General features: G+C 29.8%; 1 protein-coding gene across 1 annotated transcript in view; it reads left to right on the top strand.

Annotated features, from left to right (window-relative positions):
- The window catches only part of LOC111641824 (E3 ubiquitin-protein ligase HUWE1-like), a 125004-nt gene extending 104709 nt beyond the window's left edge, over positions 1 to 20295 (top strand). The window contains exons 39-44 of the mRNA XM_023388058.1: positions 765 to 1025; positions 1098 to 1250; positions 3581 to 3699; positions 17734 to 17815; positions 19810 to 19977; positions 20049 to 20295. Of these exons, the coding sequence (XP_023243826.1) occupies positions 765 to 1025; positions 1098 to 1250; positions 3581 to 3699; positions 17734 to 17815; positions 19810 to 19977; positions 20049 to 20279 (1014 nt within the window). The 3' untranslated portion in view covers positions 20280 to 20295. The remainder of the gene's footprint in view (positions 1 to 764; positions 1026 to 1097; positions 1251 to 3580; positions 3700 to 17733; positions 17816 to 19809; positions 19978 to 20048) is intronic.
- Positions 20296 to 20529: the final 234 nt, after the last annotated feature.

A 20529-nucleotide genomic window follows, 5' to 3' on the forward strand; every position in this document is an offset into this window, starting at 1 on the left:
TCATAGCAATATTTAAAATTTTGGTGGTGCTATCTGTTATGATATTTTATTTAAATAAGTTTTTATATTTATAATTATAAAATGGCAAAAAGCTTAATTTTGAGGGTAGAGATGAATTTTATAAGAAAAAGTAAATGCTAATGAGTAAAATTTTCTGACTTCTCAAGATATGACACACGATCCCCTTTATCTCCCCATTGTCAATCTTTAACCACCAAAATTTAATAGCATCAATCCTCTAATGTCCAAATCTCTCTGCAAAATTTCAGAACTTTTTTGACAAAAAGCACAGTAGTTATTAAGCATCAAAAGACAATGAACAAAATCATGCCCCTCCCACACACACACTCATACTCTGACATCCAGACACATAGGAAAAACCAAACAAGATTTCTCTCATGTAGCAAGGCAATCACAAGCACAGATCTTAGTGTCTTTATAGGTGTAGTCTTATGTTAAATTTATAAAGAAAACCTTATTTTGCTTGAACACTTAATAAAATTAATTTTCTTTAACTCTTTCTTTAAATTTTATATAAATTTCACTGATTTTATTAAAAATGAGTATTTTAATTGTAATTTATTTTTGAATCCCAAATTACTGTTTTATACTTAAAATCAGTAATTCATATTTAACTAGTGAAAAAATTTAGTTAAAATTTATTATACTAATAGCAAATTTCATCTATATTCTTAAAATATATATACTGTAGTAAAGCGTATCATACTTAGTAATGAAGAAAATTGTAATTAATTAATCAATAGGAAGATGCAGCTGCTGGTAAAACTGAAGAAGTTAAAGAACAAGAGAAAGATCAGCAGCAAATGACACAGCATTTGCAAGAAGAAGAACCATTAGCAACTATTGTCATAGATCATTTTACTGAACATATGCTACCTGGTTGTTTGAGATTACTTGATATACTTCCAGATACTGTATACAGAGCTTGTGATCTTATTGTTGCTGTAGTAGTAAGAAATGGTGAAGCTTGGCGTGAGAGAATGCTGCTGCAGTTATTACAAGAGGTTTGTTTTATAAAATAAAAAAATTAAAGACATAACAGTTGATAATATTTTACATATTTATGTATTTAATAGATTATAGAAAATGTTAATGCTTTGCTTAAAGCAGCAGCACCAATGACAACCTCTGATACACGTTCACTTGAAGAATGGAGCTGTCAACTAGCATCTCTTCCAGAAGCAAATAAAGCAGCTGTACGAATACATCTATTTACATTATTGTTTGAGGTAAGTTGTTCAGTTAAATAAAATATGAATATTATTTTTGTTTAAAATAGCACATTAATTCTAACACAGTACTAATACATTGTGTTAAGATGTGCGCACAGGTGGCAAAATTAAAGTCACTTTGAATGTCTATAATATATTCAACCAATCACCCAGCTTAATTGTTGAGGTGAAAAGAGAGGATTGGTGACATCAGTTGTTGACATTTAATGTCTCTCTAATTTTGTTGTCCATATATATTTGCTTTTAGAGGTAATATGATTGATCTTATTTTTACAATTTCTTTAATTATGGATATTTTTCAGTGTTTTTAATCCGGCAGTAGTCATATGACTTCTGTAAGAAATCAAGCACTTACTTTGAAAGTTATATATAATGTAAAAGTCAGAATTTCTGAAAATTTTTTTTACTACTAAAAATAAAATTACTATGCTCTTTCATTAAAATTTTTTGCATTAGTTTTATCATTTTCTATAAAAACAAGTGTTTCTCACAAGCCATGTGATGTAACTCATTATAATGTTTTTCTTGTTATTTTAGTGCATTGTGCTTAACAATAGATAAGTATTTTGTGTCACTATGTTTAATGTAGTGAAGCAACAACGCCTAGCAGCACTTGTTAATAAGAAATTTTTAACTTTTTTTAAAACAGTACACTCAAATTTTTTGATAACATTTTAAACAAAAGTAATTTTTTAATATCAGTTTTCTATTTATCATTTGTTGTGTGATTGTAGCAAGATAGATGAACCCAGAAGGAAGTGCAACATTACATTTTCAATTGTAACTTGATATGGTTTGTTGATTTAACTTAAAGATTAAAGGGAATATGTATATTTATTTTCTTTTTAATGTTGTCTCTCTAAATGTAGAGAATTACCCCATGTAACTGGAAAAATGAATCATAATACAAAATCACATCTGGTTGTGTATCTTTTTGTATGTAAAATATACATACAAATACACGAATGAAATTAAATCATTAAGTTACTGACTGTACATTAATGTGTTTTGTTCAATAAAATAAAATTTTTATTTTATTAACCTATTTTGTGTTATTCCTGCGATATCTCAATCTGAAAAAAAGAACCAGACTGTTGCACCTGAGATATCTCATTCCTGCATTGGAACATTTTTTTAACACTAGATGTTGCTACTTGTCATAATTATTATATTAAAACTATCTTCCAAGATATGGTTTTTTGTTTTTACATTTTATAATATGTTTTTTGTTTGGGCAAAATAAAAAATAATTTGGAAAATACAATATCTACAATTATTTTTTTTTAAACATGTAATTTTCATTATGCTTAAAATTGAAAAAAATTTAATGTAGAGCGACATGCATTGGACAAAAATTTCAATATGGGCTAGGTTAACAAGAAGGATTTTGATGAAATAATAGGAATAGTTATCATAAACAACAAAAACCTGAAATAATTTTAATGGATATCTTGCTATCATAATATGTAATTTTTATGTAATTTGAATAATTATTGTGAATGTAAATACACATAAATTGTGTATATATTGTATTTTGTGAAATGATTATCATGTCGCATATAAATGGGGGAGACCAGTTTGCCAGTTAAACTGCCACTAAAATATAAAATTAATAAGATCAAACAACTAGTTCTTAATTAAACATTAAAGAAAACATATTTCCAACTACAATAAAATATTATTTGTAAGTTGACTGACTTGTAAACAAAAACTTTCCTGATTTTAAGACAAAACAATCATCTATTGGTGGTGGTGGTGGTGATGATGGTAGTAGTAGTAGTAGTAGTAGTAGTAGTAGTAGTAGTAGTTACTCTGACCTTAAAAATAACACCTTCCTCTCAAATTTTACACAAAATGGATGTTAATAGGTGTAGCCAGGTAACTTATAGTATGTTTCTTAAATTTAATACGTTTGTTTTTGTGTTTTTGAATGAAACAACAATAAAATACACATTTAAAAAAAGCATTTTTGGAATTCCGTAAGTATTTTACATCATTAGAAAGAAGACAGAATGAAGAAATTGAACATATAATCATTTGATGTAATGCTGAGTTTCATAGTCACAATAAAAACTCATTTGTTTTTATGTGACGTAACTCATTCATTTTTTTAACATCCCACTTAAACTGTCATGTCAGCATTCTCCAGGATAAACCAGTTTGCTGGTTTTTACCATATGGAAATATCCAATATCATGGTCTCCCCTGGATAGACTGACATGCTGGACAATCCTTGAAAATACATTAAATACAAATTACTGTAAGTTTTAATTAATACTTTAAAAAACTTTAATTTTGCTACAATTTTTAATTTACTTTTTCTGTAGGAGATGAAGATGCCATGTGCGACATTAGCTGAAAAAAATGGATTGGTTGATTTATTAGTTCAACTCTTAGATGCAGCACAACATTCATTAACTTTGGTGAAAGAATCGCCAACTCCAAAGTATGTATCTGTTTGCTTGAATTTGCATTGTATGAAAATTAATGGTTTTTAAAATAAATGAAAAATCAATGAAAAAAGTTAATTTATAGAATTATAAGGACCTTTTTTTTTATTTTAATTTATAAAATACAGCAAGTTCTCGTTTGATTATGATAAGTTCTCAGAAACTGATGTTAAGTGAAATGATATATAGCAAAACCAAGTTTACTATAGGCTAATAACTGATATAAACAAGGTTTACAGTCTGTTTCAAAATTATAAACACACCCAACTTTATTCAATAACAAAAACATTAACAATAGTAATGTATTTATTATATTAGTATATTGTTTACAACATCAATTTAAACGTTTTCTGAAATGTTTAGAGCAATCTGACAATTACAAAAAAAAGTATCACAGATTTTCAATTTTTGATTGTTTAAAAAGTATAAAAACACAGGTGCATAAAATAATTGTGATGTCTCAATATTTTGTAGGTCCACCATTTGATTTAATTAATTCAAATACTCTATCAGGCATACATTTACTAGTTTTTCACGTTCTTATTTAATAATTTCCCACCAATCCACGATAACTAATTTCAGTTCATTTACAGTATTGTATTGTCTGTTTTTGCCATAAACAAGATGACTCATAATGCCCCAAACATTCTCTATCAGGTTCATATCCAGGGCTCCATGATGGCCAATCGATTTATATTAATTTCTTTTTCAGTAAACCAATTTTTAGTTGACTTTGATGCAAGAATGGCAGCATTATTCTGCTGAAATTGGCAGTTTTCTTCCCCAATAAGTGATCCAATAGTTATTAAATTTTGATATAATGGTTCTTGATACTTCATTCATTCTACCTTCTATAAATACAATGTCTGTTTTACCCCACATTCAAATCCTGCCCACATTATCACAGAGCCCTTACCTTGCTGTCTGCTCATTCTGACTTGTATCAAATCATGCCACTAGCGACTATAACCATCAGCTCCATCCAAATTTCATTTTTTTCATCTGATAAGACTATTTGTTTCTACTGCTCTTTCCATGTCATCTTGTCTTTGGCCCACTTTAATCTAGCTGTTTTGTGCAATTGTGTTAATTTCAGTTTGGCAGCCATTTTTGTAAATTTGGTAATTTTATGATTATGCATATACAGTCGACCACCCCTATAAAACTGTTGATAATTCCATTTTATATGAATTCCATGTTGTACGAGTCACGTAGATTTTACAAATATGTGAGCCGTTCACAGTCCGGCACACATATTTGTAAAATCTAAGTGACTCGTACAACATGAAATTCATATAAAACAGAATTATCAACAATGTTATAGGAGGGTCGACTGTATCTCCATACAGTTGCTGGAGAAACTGCAGTTGGCAATGTTGATGCTGCTTCTCTGACAGACAACTTGTTGACCGTCAGTATTCAAAAAACTTCTCTCATTTCTAGGTGTACAGAGTTTAAGCCTTCCACGTTGATTATTTCTGCCATAATTTTCACCCTGAGTTAATACACTTCTCACAGCATGTGTAGATCAATTCACAGCTGCCAAAATTTGTCTTAGTGATTGTCCCGCTCCTTTTAGTTAGTAAATTTGATGTATTTCCAACTTTGTTAGTGTTTTTCCATGAGGTATTGTTTTAAATCACAAAAAACTGTTTAAAATTAGCATTACTTTTTGTAATAATGAATGTTGATATCTTCTGATGACAAGTAATTAAACAAATAATTAATAAAAAAATTATCGTATTAATTTTATGCACCTGTGTTTTTATACTTTTGAATCAATCAAAAATTGAAAATAACTTGTCTTTCTGACTACTAAATATCAACTAATTCTTTACTCCTCTGTATAAGTGTTTAGATTGTTTGAAAGAAATTTATATATAAATTTAGCATTCTTGAATTTAATAGTCTAATTGTAAATCTATGTAATAAATTTTTTTCATTTGCAATGGAATAGAAATTTATAATTTGTTAAATAATTTGAACAAGTTTTCATATTGGTAGTTCCAACAAATAATAGAGGTTATTGAATAAATTTAAAATGACAAATACAAACAAGAAAGTTTGTTTACATTTTCATTAAATGAACTTTTAGTAGTTAATGTGTGTATAGGTTCATGTTATTTTAAAATGGTAAAGTATATTGAATGAAAATTATATTAGATTACATTTGAAGAAAATATTTGTTTAATAATAATTGTATTGGTTTATGTCTGCAAAGTTTAACATTTATTTTCCAACATAGAAACAGTATTACTGTTTATAAAAAAAATTCAACACAATAATTGTAAAGGATTACAAGAATATTCATATTTCTGGGAGTTCAGAAAATGCAAACACATTTATACCTGATTGATTTTTAGGAGAGTTACATTTTAACATTTTTAATAAATAAATATATTGAATATTTAGACATTTCAAATTTAATATATACAGATAGTACTCATGTAATATAGAATTTTGGCAGTGCAGTTTTTACACCAACACAGAGTTGTGGCAAATTTCACATAGTGCACATTGTATTTCTGAACTTTTGTGTAGAAAAAAAACCTTGTTTGATTAATATTTTTTTAAAAAATGTTTATTATTTTGTGAATATGCTGTTGATTTGCTAACTGTTAAAAGAGAAGAATTTCAGCACTTTCTTCATTTTGTGATATCCTTGTGTTAGGTTTTGGGTTTTGAACTTGTGCTTGTTTCACATTTTATTTGACCCATTGAATTAAGTTGCACCAATAGGAAAGTACTTGGAAGCTTTAGAATAATTAATTTTAAAATAAAAAGACACAAGAGACTATTAAAATATTTACATATATAAATATAAGGCTAAAAAATTATCTTGTGTGAGAAAAACAAGATTTGTGTAATGTAAACTTCTTTTGTATAAAATATTTGAGTAGAGTGAAATTGTTGTTTATGACTGGAAAATTGACTCACTGAATTTTTTCAATTGCTTGCTGTTGAAAATGTTACACATTTAATTGCATATGGATCAAAATAATAAATCGGGAAATACACAAAATTTTGTTATCTTGTGTGTAACTTTGGGCTACTGAGAACATGGATTTTACAAGTTTTTTTTACATAGTTATCTGCAACCAACAGCAAGTTCTGAAAAATGCAATCAGTTTGTGAGTTATACTGTAAGTTTTTAATGAATTTTATTACGATATACTGTAGCACTGTTTTTTTTTCTGTGGGAATCAAAATGTGTTCTTATTTTACGTAACAGAACATACAAAGAAGTACCGTAGACAAATATCTAAATGAATAGATAGAGTATAAGCCTAATTCACTGTAATGTAGTGAAAAATTGTTAAATAAATTTGGAATTTTGAATGAAAAGTTATATTTTCATTTTTGCTTAAAGAAGTTGCAGACATAAGAATTTTTAAAAATTTGTCCCTTGAAAGACTTCTTAATTGAGTTCTGTATGTATTCAAAGCTAGATGAGATAAGTGATCTTGAAAGAATTTGAGGTATTTTACAAAATATGTTTTTAAATGTATGTAATTATGTTAACATCATAGTAAATTGACAAAATTGGCATTGTTCACAGGAAACGTGTTTCAAAATAAGTTTTTATTACTTCTGAACTTATCTATGAAGCAATAAAAGTTCTATAAATAATTATAAATGAAAAAAAAAAANAAATAATTTAAAAAGACAAATTACAATAAAACGGTTTATTATCCAACTATCAGAAATTTCACAACATGCCAAGGAAGAGAGGAAGGAGCAATTAAATAATCAAAATTATAAAGGATTAAAAATATATATATAAAAATGGGGAATATCTCACTTCTAACAATCTCTTCGAGTATGTGGGCTTGATTTGAAGAATCCATGCTTCTCACATGTACAACTGTGTGTGGCCAGCTCACGCATCGGAAAACCTTCTGATTTATTCGTGTATGCACCAGATAGAAAAACAAAACACATCGTGTATCCATAAGCACTCCAATAAATAAATAGAATTGAAACGACACTTTGAAATGCTTTTCCGATGAAAATGAATAATAATAAGTTTCAATAAAAATGATAAAATGTAAATTGAATTTTATCATAATGAGTTTGCTTGAGTTTCGTTTCTTCTGAGATTGCTGCAATGTGGGACGGTTAAGCTAGTTAGTTATATTTGTTTCAGAAAAGAGTAAGTAATATTTTTAAATATTGTCAATTTACTTTGTGTTTTATTTATTTATTTTTTTTGTCTTTTCTTCTCTCCACTTCTTTCTCTGCCCATGGTAAAATGAGTTCATTTGGCTGAATATTTCAGCTTTGAAGAATTATTTGGTTCAAATATTGGCCTGTGAATGTTGGTATTCAGTTGAATATTGGATACTTACTTTGTAGCTGACTATACCTGAATACCAAATAATGCCAAATACTTTGTTCACCACTAGAAAAGATAAGTTGTGATTGGGAAAGATTAATTATTAGTCAGAATGATTGAATTTATTGTGAGAGGTCACAATTCCTCATAACAGTTTAATTCTGTATCATTGTGATTGTTTCTTAATAAATGAATTATATTCCAAATTTTCGTGATGTGTATTTAGGAAAATACTAGATAAAAATTTTTGATGAAATGACCTGTCTTAGAACATCTTCAAATTAAATGTTGTTGTGAATGACTACAACTGTATTTTACATTAAAAAAATACATTGAGAATTACTTTCTGACTACTAAATATCAACTATCAAATTATTCAAAATTTTGTGATAGTTTTTCTAAAGAATTTGTTGATGATTAATAAAATGCTTTGAATTTGTTGGAAATAGTTTCAAATGTAATTGGAGAAAGTACTTAGATTCTTGTAATTAAAAATAAAATTTAAGAGAGCACATTACAGTTGTATTAATTTTACAAAGTATTATTTTTTGTGAAAATGTATTTGATTATATGAATTACAGTATTTATTTTATTAAATTTATAAAATTACTATAATAGTAACTAATTATAAAATTAATGTTTTTTTTTGTTAATTAAGGAGAAATTGGCAAAGGAAAAGGGTGACAATGGTAACAATGGTCGAGGGAAGAAAATACAAGAAACAGAAGATCAAGGAATAAATCAGGAACATCTACAACAATTAATGGATATGGGATTTGGAAGAGAAATGGTTACAGAAGCTTTACTACATACGTCATCTGTAGAACAAGCAACTGATTACTTATTAAGTCATCCAGCACCATTAGCTCGTGGAAATGTAGTATGTAACTTTATTTTTCTAAAATAAGGGTACAATTTTTTTGTAAATTATTTATATAATTTAAAAATTAGGTAATTAATATTTTAATAAAAATAGAAAAAGANAAGGTCGTCCGGATAAGGAAAAATCCGGATAATCGAAAATCCGGATAATAGAGGTCCAGATAATGGAGGTTCTACTGTAATTTTATAATTACATTTTTAATTATATGGAAGAATAGCAACAAGAAGCAAAATAATAGAAATGAGTATTTTTTTTCCTCCGTCAATTAATTGTTTCCATTTAAAACAAATAGGTAAATTTAGATGACTTTAAAATTTTTGCTTATTTTTTTCAGAGTGTGTGTGGGGTTAGTTGGAGTTCCTGTAGAACCAGATACACTTCATGCAGTAATGAGGTTGTGCTTACGTTTAACACGAAACCATGCATATGCTGTCACCTTTGCTGAAATGGGTGGACTTCGTTTGCTATTAAATTTGACCCAAGAGTCTGCCTTTACTGGGTTTACGTCTTTAGCTACTCTGTTAATTCGTCACATTCTTGAAGAACCAAACACTCTTCGTCACACTATGGAAAAGGTTTTTTCTGTTTAATTCTAAAATTAATATATGGTTTTAATAAAATTCTCAAAAATTTAGGTTTTATAAATTTGGGATCTTTTGAAACTTTTACATTGTAATGATTTCATAGAAAATAAGATATACTCAAAATTGTATTTTATATAAAATAATTGTTTTGTTTTTAGTCAAACACGTGATTCCAATTGATAATACACTCGGAATTCTGGTAATTATTTGAACGTATTAATCTGAACTACTAATTATTGATAGCTTTTGCAAAATATATTAGTGGCATCAGAAAATATAGTAGATATATTTAGAAAATGGAAAAATTCTAAAATGTTGTGGAAAAATTCTAAAAAGTTTAGTATAAAAAAATATCCGATATATTTAAGGTTGGTTTCATTTTCTTATCTATTCCAAAATGTTTATCTCAAAATATTGATGAAAGATTTCATTGGATCCCACAGATCTTTGAGAAACATGTCATTAGAAATGTAAATGATTACACCAAATATATATCTCTTCTGAAATAACTATTATAAATAAATGATAAATAATATATATTAAGTACAGTAAAAGCTTGATGAAATAGATTATCACAGGATTGAAGAAATTGGTCTGTTATGTTACAATGAAAGTCTTTTTTTTTTTTTAAGATTACTCATTATTATGGACTTTTTCATTATAACAAAGTTCATTACTATATAGTAGAATCATATTAGAATGGATTTTCATAATGGGCTTGTTGAAAATATCTGCAGTTCATAGATGTTTTCTCCAGGTCCAGATGCCAGTTAAATATTTTTTTTTCTTGTTTCAGCAAATATGTTACTGCTAATATAAGGGGATTCTATTGTACATGGTAATATCAACTCGTCCATTACTGTGTCAATATTGTGGACAAAATTTCAGTTGTAAAGTATATATGCCGTATTTTGGTTAAACTTATAAAAACAATTCCTTTATTCATTATTATTATTATTATTTTGAAATATTTTTAAGAATTGTTTTAAGAAAAGCTTGTTGTAGTTTTTCTTCTTGTTTTCCAAATGTCTGAAATTGTCTGCTTACTCAGTGCTTACTTTCTTTACTAATTTAACTTGCGGTTTTCCATTTTCAAGCTGACAAATTATATCTATTTTTTCTGTTAAATATAATATTTTTTATTTTCTTTAATGATCCAAAGCTTTGCTTTACAAAAGAAATTGAAGACTCATTGCTCAGAGAAAATGAAACCAAAAACTTTAACAAAACTACTCAATCAAAAAACAAAAACTAAATGTAATGTGAAAATCTATACTGAAAAAAACAATTAAAAATACTTAGGGTTTGTATTTATTTTTTGCAAATAAAGTAAATAAAATTATGATTATGATGAAATAAAATGCCTAAAAAGTCTGTAATGATGGAAGAATGGTAATCTGAGGGACCTGAAAAATAGTCAGTAGTAGTGGGAGTCTGTTAGTTTTATAATTTTTCTTTACTTTTAGCCAGAACATCATCAGATGTTTGTAATAATGTAAGGTCCATTATATCGGGGTTCATAATATCAAGCTTTTACTGTATATGGAAAATAAATAACATATCTGACTGTTCCTTTGTTTTTAAATTAAGAAGTGTGTCATTTTAAATGTTTAATCTTCAGATGATAATTTTTTTATTAAATATAATGTTTTTTCACTAATTCTTGAACAATTCATAAAGTCAGTAATAGCACAAGGAATCTTACAACAAATCTTTTTCTAGCTGTTATATTCACACTTCAGATTAAATGATGTCTAAGAAATGGATTATATTTTGAAAGGAAATAAATTTTTGTAACATTTGGGTTGTTGTTAAATTCAGTGCTGCAGTTCCAAAATGGCAGCTCTCAGTGCAATTGTTGGAATGTTTAGCAAATTATTTAATTTGAAAAATTTTAAAAGGAATTCATTTTTGCAATACAATGTCTTATTTAGGAAGCATAAACATGACGACGAAGTGATTGCTGGAATGGCAAGTTCTGTTGTGGTGCAACTGCGGAAAAAGCCAGGATACAAAACTGTTATGAGGAAATTATTCCTCGATACAGTGATCTGGATTTTAATTAAAGGTCACTTCAGACTTCAGCATGAAAGCATCAAATACCTTTGCCAGATTCTGAATTTAAAAGAAACAAAGAAAATTGGACAGTCATCCGTTATAGAGGTAATAAAAGAAAAGGTCGTCCTATTGTCTTTATGGATTTTAAGAAAATCAGGAATTCTTTAGAGGCATAGATGACCGTTTTGGACTAGATAAAGGACATGCTCACAGGTGGTTTATAGTGTTTTGTAAAGGTGTTTGTAAGTTAAAAGAAATTTTCATTAAATGGCCAGTTGATAAGGATGCCCAAGTGGTAAAAAAACTTTTCATCATTAAGGGGCAGAAACAGCTTTCCAAATGTCTTTGGATGTGTTAATGGAACATTAATACAAGTAACAGTTTGTCATCATGAAAAGCATGAATATTACAGCAGGAAGCAGTGCACTGCAGTCATACTTTAAGGGATTTGCAGAAGTGACAAAATGTTTACTGCAGTTTATGCTGCTGGTCAATATCTGCACATGATGCAAGGGTGTGGCGAAATAGTGAAGTAGGGATTGAGTTATCAAATAAAACTCTCCCACTCCCAGAGAACTGCCATTTACTTGGGGACTCAGCATACCCACTAGAGACATATTTGATGGTTCCTTACAAGGACAATGGACATCTGAATTCCAAACAGAAATATTTTAATAAAAGACTAAGTTCATCTCGCATAGTAATAGAACAAGCATGTGGTGATCTGTTTGGACGCTTTCAATGAACTGATTTTTTGTTCATAAGAAACAAGCAATACTTGACTAAAATTATTCTTACTGCTTGTGTTTTACATAATCTTTGTATTCTACAAAGTGATGTCAGTCCAGATGAGGATAAACATTTCACTCCTTTCCAGCTTCATCCAAGCCAACATTCAACTAATGCAGCAAATAATAAGAAGTATGCTGATTATCTTTATGGTGTCATGAGACTACAAAGTAGTAGTATAGGAGACAATTCACAAGAAAGTGATAATATAGTGTAAGGATACAATGATGAGGAGACTAGATGAAATTTATGTTTTTAATACAATAATATATTTGAAACTGGCTGATCAACCCAGCATGTATTAAACCAGCGTGTTAGAAATGTATTTATTAGCCTTTATTATCAGAAACTTTATTAAAATGTGTGTGTAAAATTATATAAATTTAAGATTTTATGTACAATTTTATCATTTTCTCGTTAGTTAGTTATATGAAATCATTTAATAAATGTTATTCTCACTAATACAATTCATTGACTTATACTAAAGTTAAATAATTTGGGGAAATGTAAAAATTGAGCAAAGATTAAAAATATCAAATGTAAATATTATTGTAAATAAAACAAATCAGCTGCAATGAATTCATATATTATTTTATTTTTCTGCAATTTTTTGTAATACATTTAGAAGAGAACTCATCATGTTCATTCTCTTCTCTTCACATTCTTTTTCTTGTTTCAAATGTTTTTCTTTGATCTCTTTAAATTTCTGCCAGTGCTGATCTTCTCTCTGATGATCCTCTTTCCTTTCTTGCTCTTGCTTACTGGCCCAAGCTTGAAACCACTCTGGTGGATCTTCTTTTTCTTTCTAAATTTACATGATTATGAAAAGATTTTATTGAAGGGTGATATACTGCTGTCACATCACGTTCAGAGTGGGCAGGCAGTCCTGACAAACTGCTTGAAGGTTTGCTGGGAGATGGGATCTGTTCCACGCATGGTTCAGAAGAAATGATATTTTCTTCTGGGGGATTGATGTCCACTCTAGATCAAAGTTCCTGGTCCAGTAACTTAAAGTATGGCCAGGTAATGGCATATTCCCCAGTGTGTTGTTTTGCCTTATCTCTATTTCTTTTATAAGTCATCTTTAGATTTCTCTGTTTCTTATCACAGTCACTGAGAGAAACAGTGTAACCATGATTTTCCATCTGTTTTGATATTGAATCCCATAATTTTGTTTTTTATGGGTTTTCTGAATTCATCATCCATATTTAATCGTGTTGTTATCAACAACTGTATGGAGGAATCAGTCTGAGAAGTCTTCTGCAACAATATGACAGAACAACTATTATTTATAGTATATTAGTATATACTGTACATGTATATACTGATGTATATCTTCAGATACATGTACATACCTGATTCTCCCTCCTCATGTGATTTCCTGACCAGTCTTACGGAATTAACATCAACATCTTCTGGTAAACTGATCTGTTCTCTCATTCCCCTCTCATATCCCTCTCATATATCAGTTCTTCAAAACACTGAGGAATGAAATCATGATCTGAAAACCATAAAAGAGTATGAACTTCTGCTGTTTGATAGGAACTAAACAAATGACTTGTCCTTTTTACTTTAAACTAGGCTATATAGCCAACTACTATTAACCTGTCCTACGTTGACCCCAAAAATTTTCGGGTTGACCTCATTGACCTGCGTGGGCGATCCCGAATATTTCTGTGTTTACATTGGAACATTTTTGATACTAGATGTCACTTTGTGTCATAATTTTTATATTAAAACAAACTTTTAAAATAAAATTTTTTTCGTTTTTAGATTATTCAATATACGAGGTCTGTTCAAAAAGTATCGGACCTTTTTTTTTCCGTGTAAACCGATGNTTGTGATGTCTCAATATTTTGTAGGTCCACCATTTGATTTAATTAATTCAAATACTCTATCAGGCATACATTTACTAGTTTTTCACGTTCTTATTTAATAATTTCCCACCAATCCACGATAACTAATTTCAGTTCATTTACAGTATTGTATTGTCTGTTTTTGCCATAAACAAGATGACTCATAATGCCCCAAACATTCTCTATCAGGTTCATATCCAGGGCTCCATGATGGCCAATCGATTTATATTAATTTCTTTTTCAGTAAACCAATTTTTAGTTGACTTTGATGCAAGAATGGCAGCATTATTCTGCTGAAATTGGCAGTTTTCTTCCCCAATAAGTGATCCAATAGTTATTAAATTTTGATATAATGGTTCTTGATACTTCATTCATTCTACCTTCTATAAATACAATGTCTGTTTTACCCCACATTCAAATCCTGCCCACATTATCACAGAGCCCTTACCTTGCTGTCTGCTCATTCTGACTTGTATCAAATCATGCCACTAGCGACTATAACCATCAGCTCCATCCAAATTTCATTTTTTTCATCTGATAAGACTATTTGTTTCTACTGCTCTTTCCATGTCATCTTGTCTTTGGCCCACTTTAATCTAGCTGTTTTGTGCAATTGTGTTAATTTCAGTTTGGCAGCCATTTTTGTAAATTTGGTAATTTTATGATTATGCATATACAGTCGACCACCCCTATAAAACTGTTGATAATTCCATTTTATATGAATTCCATGTTGTACGAGTCACGTAGATTTTACAAATATGTGAGCCGTTCACAGTCCGGCACACATATTTGTAAAATCTAAGTGACTCGTACAACATGAAATTCATATAAAACAGAATTATCAACAATGTTATAGGAGGGTCGACTGTATCTCCATACAGTTGCTGGAGAAACTGCAGTTGGCAATGTTGATGCTGCTTCTCTGACAGACAACTTGTTGACCGTCAGTATTCAAAAAACTTCTCTCATTTCTAGGTGTACAGAGTTTAAGCCTTCCACGTTGATTATTTCTGCCATAATTTTCACCCTGAGTTAATACACTTCTCACAGCATGTGTAGATCAATTCACAGCTGCCAAAATTTGTCTTAGTGATTGTCCCGCTCCTTTTAGTTAGTAAATTTGATGTATTTCCAACTTTGTTAGTGTTTTTCCATGAGGTATTGTTTTAAATCACAAAAAACTGTTTAAAATTAGCATTACTTTTTGTAATAATGAATGTTGATATCTTCTGATGACAAGTAATTAAACAAATAATTAATAAAAAAATTATCGTATTAATTTTATGCACCTGTGTTTTTATACTTTTGAATCAATCAAAAATTGAAAATCTGTGATACTTCTTTTTTGTAATTGTCAAATTGCTCTAAAATTTCAGAAAATGTTTAAATTAATGTAAACAATATACTAATATAATACACTGGTGTGCAAAAATCTTAAGGACAAAAGTAACGCTTGCATGTTTTGTCACTGCCAAGTAACATAGCTCGATGAAACTTAGCCCATACATAGAAAGAACTGCTACAGTATAGTGCAGAAGGTAACTGACAGAAATATGCAACGAGACAAACAGAAATGACACTTTTATTCAGTGACAATAATTACACTGAAGTCACCGTGATTTCTGATCGTCTCCCTGGACATTACAAAAAGGCAGGACATGATTCTTAGTAGGGTGTGTGATCACCACAGACGGCAATGCACGCTCTGCAACATTCTCCCATGCTGGCCACAAGGTTGGTAAGGAGTTTCTGTGGTAGGGCATTCCACTCCTCCACCAGTGTGGTTGACAACTGCTGGATGGTTGTTGGTGCATGTGGACATGTTGCAATAAATCTCCCCAACACATCCCACACGTGCTCGATGGGATTTAAGTTGGGGGGAATGGGCAGGCCAGTCCATTTGCTGAATATCATCTTGCTCCAAGAGCTCCTCCACCTGCGCTGTTCGATGCAGTCGAGCATTGTCATCTATAAAAATGAAGTCAGGGCCGAATGCACCTCTGAAAATATGCACATGGGAAAGGAGTGCAGTGTCACAGTAACGTTGACCAGTGACAGTACTGCATCCAAAGATTTGGAGGTCAGTATGCCCGTGCAACATTATGCCTCCTCACACCATAACACCTTGACCATCAAAATGATCATGTTCAACAATGTTCCTGGGTGTGTGCATTATGTGTTCCCACCTCTCGCCATATGAGGGTACATCCAGAATCACTACTCAGACTGAATCTGCTCTCATCCAAGAAGAGCACCCGTTGGTCCAGTCCCTATGCTCTTGGCACCATTGCAAATGGTGCTGCCGACGTGCTGGTGTCAATGGAACACAATGTACTGGTTGTCGGGCAAAGAGACCACCCCTATGCAGTCGCCGTGCCACTGTGGAGCATGAGATTGCATGCTTTGCAGTCCTGTTAAATGTAGTTGCAATTGCACCCGCTGATTGACATGGGTCCCTTATTGCCTGTTGCACAATGTAGCGGTCATCTGCTGCTGTAGTTGATCGTGGCTGACCACCTCCTCTCCTATAGGCAGCAGTGCCTGTGGTTTGAAATGCTCCCCATGCATGTGAAACAATGCTGTGAGCAATACCAAACTCCTGGGCTACACTCATCACACTTTGTCCTTCTTCCAGTCTCCCAATGATTCTTCCCCGTGTGAAGTCATCCAAATGTTGTCTCTGGGCCATGTTGTAATGAAGAACACTACCACAGTGCACTGTAACTGCTCACTGATTGACACACACTGTCTTTTACCATTTCTTCAACTCCGTGTTGTGTGGCCAGCCGCATTTGGCGCTATAGTCACGCTGACCTGATGTCATGTGACGTCAAGCTTTCTGTATGCAACTGAGAGACCTCTGGCAAGATGCTCCCGCACTTTCATTCATTTCCACTGAGTTGTTCATAAGTTCTGTTACTTTATCTATCTCGTCCTTAAGTTTTGCACACCACTGTAAATACATTACTATTTTTAATGCTTTTGTTATTGAAAAAAGTTGGGTGTGTTTATAATTTTGAAACAGACTGTAATTCAATCATTATTTTTCTAATTGGATTGTGTTTATAACTTCAAGTTTTTATTTAATTCATCAATTATAATTGTGAATGATTACAAATATGTTTGTGTTTTTCTTCAATGATATTATACTGAAACATTGAGGATTTCCTGTGTGTAGAAATGAAATGTTATAATGCAGATTTGTTCGAGTTTGTCTATCGAGTTTGTCTATGTTAACATAGATTGTTTTTAAATAAACATTTATGAAAAAGTTATATTGACAGTATTTGAATTATTAAAGCAAATATTCTGAGATTTTCATAAGGAAACTATTAAAAAAGTACCAAAGATGACATTTACTATTAGAGAACAGTTCATAACAATACAAGTAATGCTTTCCTCATTGGCTAAGGAATATTTTAAAACTATAATGAAAATAATTTGATTTATTTGGATTATTTTTGATGTAATCTGTCTGCATATAATTACTGTAAAAACATTATTGTTATATAATTTTTTTATAGGTGGTTAGCTCCTCTAGTCCTTCTGATAGATCTATATGAGAAGGCTGCAATTGCTTCAAGAAGAAGAGCTCCTTTACTTCAGGTAATTATAGCAATTATAGATACTTGATTTTAATATTGTGCAATTAATTTATTTTTGTCTAAAAATTGTAAGTTGGTTTTTTAGTTTTGGGCAAATAAGTTTCCAGTATCTAATGTGTTAGGTTATAATTTAAAATTTCAAAAATCATGATCTGAATGAGACAATAGCATTTAAATGAATGCAATGAAATATGAAAAGGATTAGCTAATTGAATATAAAACATATTATGTTTAAAAATATAAGATAATGATATAATCATTTTTTAAATTTCAGAAGTAATATTATTGATTAGAAATAAAGTAATTACTAAAATATAACAACTTTAAGACTTATTTTGAATGAGTTTGTTGATTCCATTAATTGAATTTAAACTGACACAGGAAAATGCTGAAAAAGTACTTGTGAATAAATTTGTACATTCACAAAATTGAATGACTTTAATAGCTTTTCATTTGAAGTGGCAAATGATATTTTGACTGTCATATAGTATGACCATTTCATCTGCAATGTGTTTGGTATTGTCATAAATTACATGATTGATCTTTAATAATGTGATGTAACAACATTGATATCTATTTATTAGTGTCATTAGTGATATCTTGCAAATAATTTAGTGTTATCATAATTTGAAGTTTGGACTATGTACAAAAAGTCTAAAATAACTTTTGAGTCCATCTTTATCCCTTATACACTACCACAGAAGTAACAGTCTAAAAAAATGCTTTGAAGAACTCTTCTTATACACAGGAAAAAATTGGTAAAAAATCTCACAAGGTTAAAAAAGATCAAGTGTCAGCCTTTCATTGTAGGTTTCTGACACTTTTACAATTAAAAACACACAGAAATTCTTCACACTATCATTTTTATCCAACTTTTTAAACAGCTTCTAGCCCTCTAGTGGTAGTAACGAGTATCTAACATTATTTGCATATAGTTACAATCTTTGTGATCACTCAGGATGTATTTTCTTCATAATTTGAAGTTTGGACTATGTACAAAAAGTCTAAAATAACTTTTGAGTCCATCTTTATCCCTTATATCTTTGTGTTTTTAATTGTAAAAGTGTCAGAAACCTACAATGAAAGGCTGACACTTGATCTTTTTTAACCTTGTGAGATTTTTTTACCAATTTTTACCTGTGTATAAGAAGAGTTCTTCAAAGCAGTTTTTTAGACTGTTACTTCTGTGGTAGTGTATAAGGGATAAAGATGGACTCAAAAGTTATTTTAGACTTTTTGTACATAGTCCAAACTTCAAATTATGAAGAAAATACATCCTGAGTAATCACAAAGATTGTAATTTAGTGTCATCATTAGATGATATCAATTGAAATTTCCTGTGGATAGTAGTAAGCCTTTGATGTCATTTGATGAAATAAGAATATAAAATTTCTTAAACAATGATAGCTTGGTAACTAGTTGGGAGTAAACTAATATATATTTGGTAATGATTGGATTGAAATAATTAGTTGACAAAACAAGTTATGTTTTGTACAATTTTGTGTCTCATGTTTTCAGTTTAAATTCCACTGCAGTGCTTCATTATCAGTGGTATAAATTCCTTTGAAACAATATTTAGAAAGATGATAATTTTTCACTTTTAAAATTGCATGAATTGGTAATTTACAGTGTTTCCTCATTCTAATAAATTTAATCATTATAATATGAAAAGATTTAAATTTGTATTCCTGTGAGTGAAAAAAAATAAAAATGTTTTTATTATGTTAATTTAAAGTAATATAAATATAATACAGTATTTAAAATCATTTTTGTCTAATTTTTGATTGTTGTTTCAAAAATGATTATTGAAATAACAGGTTTTTACTTTTGTTTTAGATAAGTTTATTAAGAATTTCATGAACATTAAATTTTAGACTCTATTAAATTTTGTAAAAATATTTTTCTGTATGTTGAATTGTTTAACATAATTTTGAATGATTTATTATATTTACTGAATAGTAATGATAAGTAATCTATTAATTAAAAATCTTTTAGATTCCTAAACGTCAATGGAAATGGTTTGATGATAGGAGTAACAGATGGAATAGTTACACTGCAAATAATAATAAATCAATAGATGATGCATATAGAAATGGAGAACAAACAGTGCGATTTACTGCTGGAAGGAGAAGATATACTATTCAGTTCAGTACAATGGCTCAGGTAAAAGTTAATATAATGTAAACAAAAACTTTTGCTTTTTACATATATCTAAGGTAATACTATATATATAGGTAAATGAAGAAACTGGAAATTGGAGACCTGTTATGCTTACTGCTGAAACAAAAGAAGAAAGTGAAAAAGATAAAGAGAAGAAAGAAAATAATAAATCTAAAGAGAAAGGAATGGAAACAGATGAAGCTTCAAACACAGAAACTGTTGTATCAGGAACATCAAATGCTACATCAGAAGTAGAATCTGTTAAAGGCTTAGTACCTGATCAATGCGAAACATTAATAAGGTAACATAATTATAAAATCTGTAATTATCTAGCACAAAGTAGAAAAATAGTTTACCTTAGTTGAAAGCGCAGAGGGAAAAATCAATAACGTAAATGTGTAAATGATGTTGAGTAATTTCTAATGAAGCTTTTTCTATAAAAATTGTTCTATAAAAAAGCAAGTAAGAGAACTTCAAAATACAGTAGAACCTTGATTATCCGGACTAATTGGGGATGAAGGTCGTCCGGATAAGGAAAAATCCGGATAATCGAAA

This window comes from Centruroides sculpturatus, unplaced genomic scaffold (genome assembly GCF_000671375.1).
Source record: "Centruroides sculpturatus isolate CEXI.00-Female unplaced genomic scaffold, Cexi_2.0 scaffold1430, whole genome shotgun sequence".
NCBI classification, from domain to species: Eukaryota; Metazoa; Arthropoda; class Arachnida; order Scorpiones; family Buthidae; genus Centruroides; species Centruroides sculpturatus.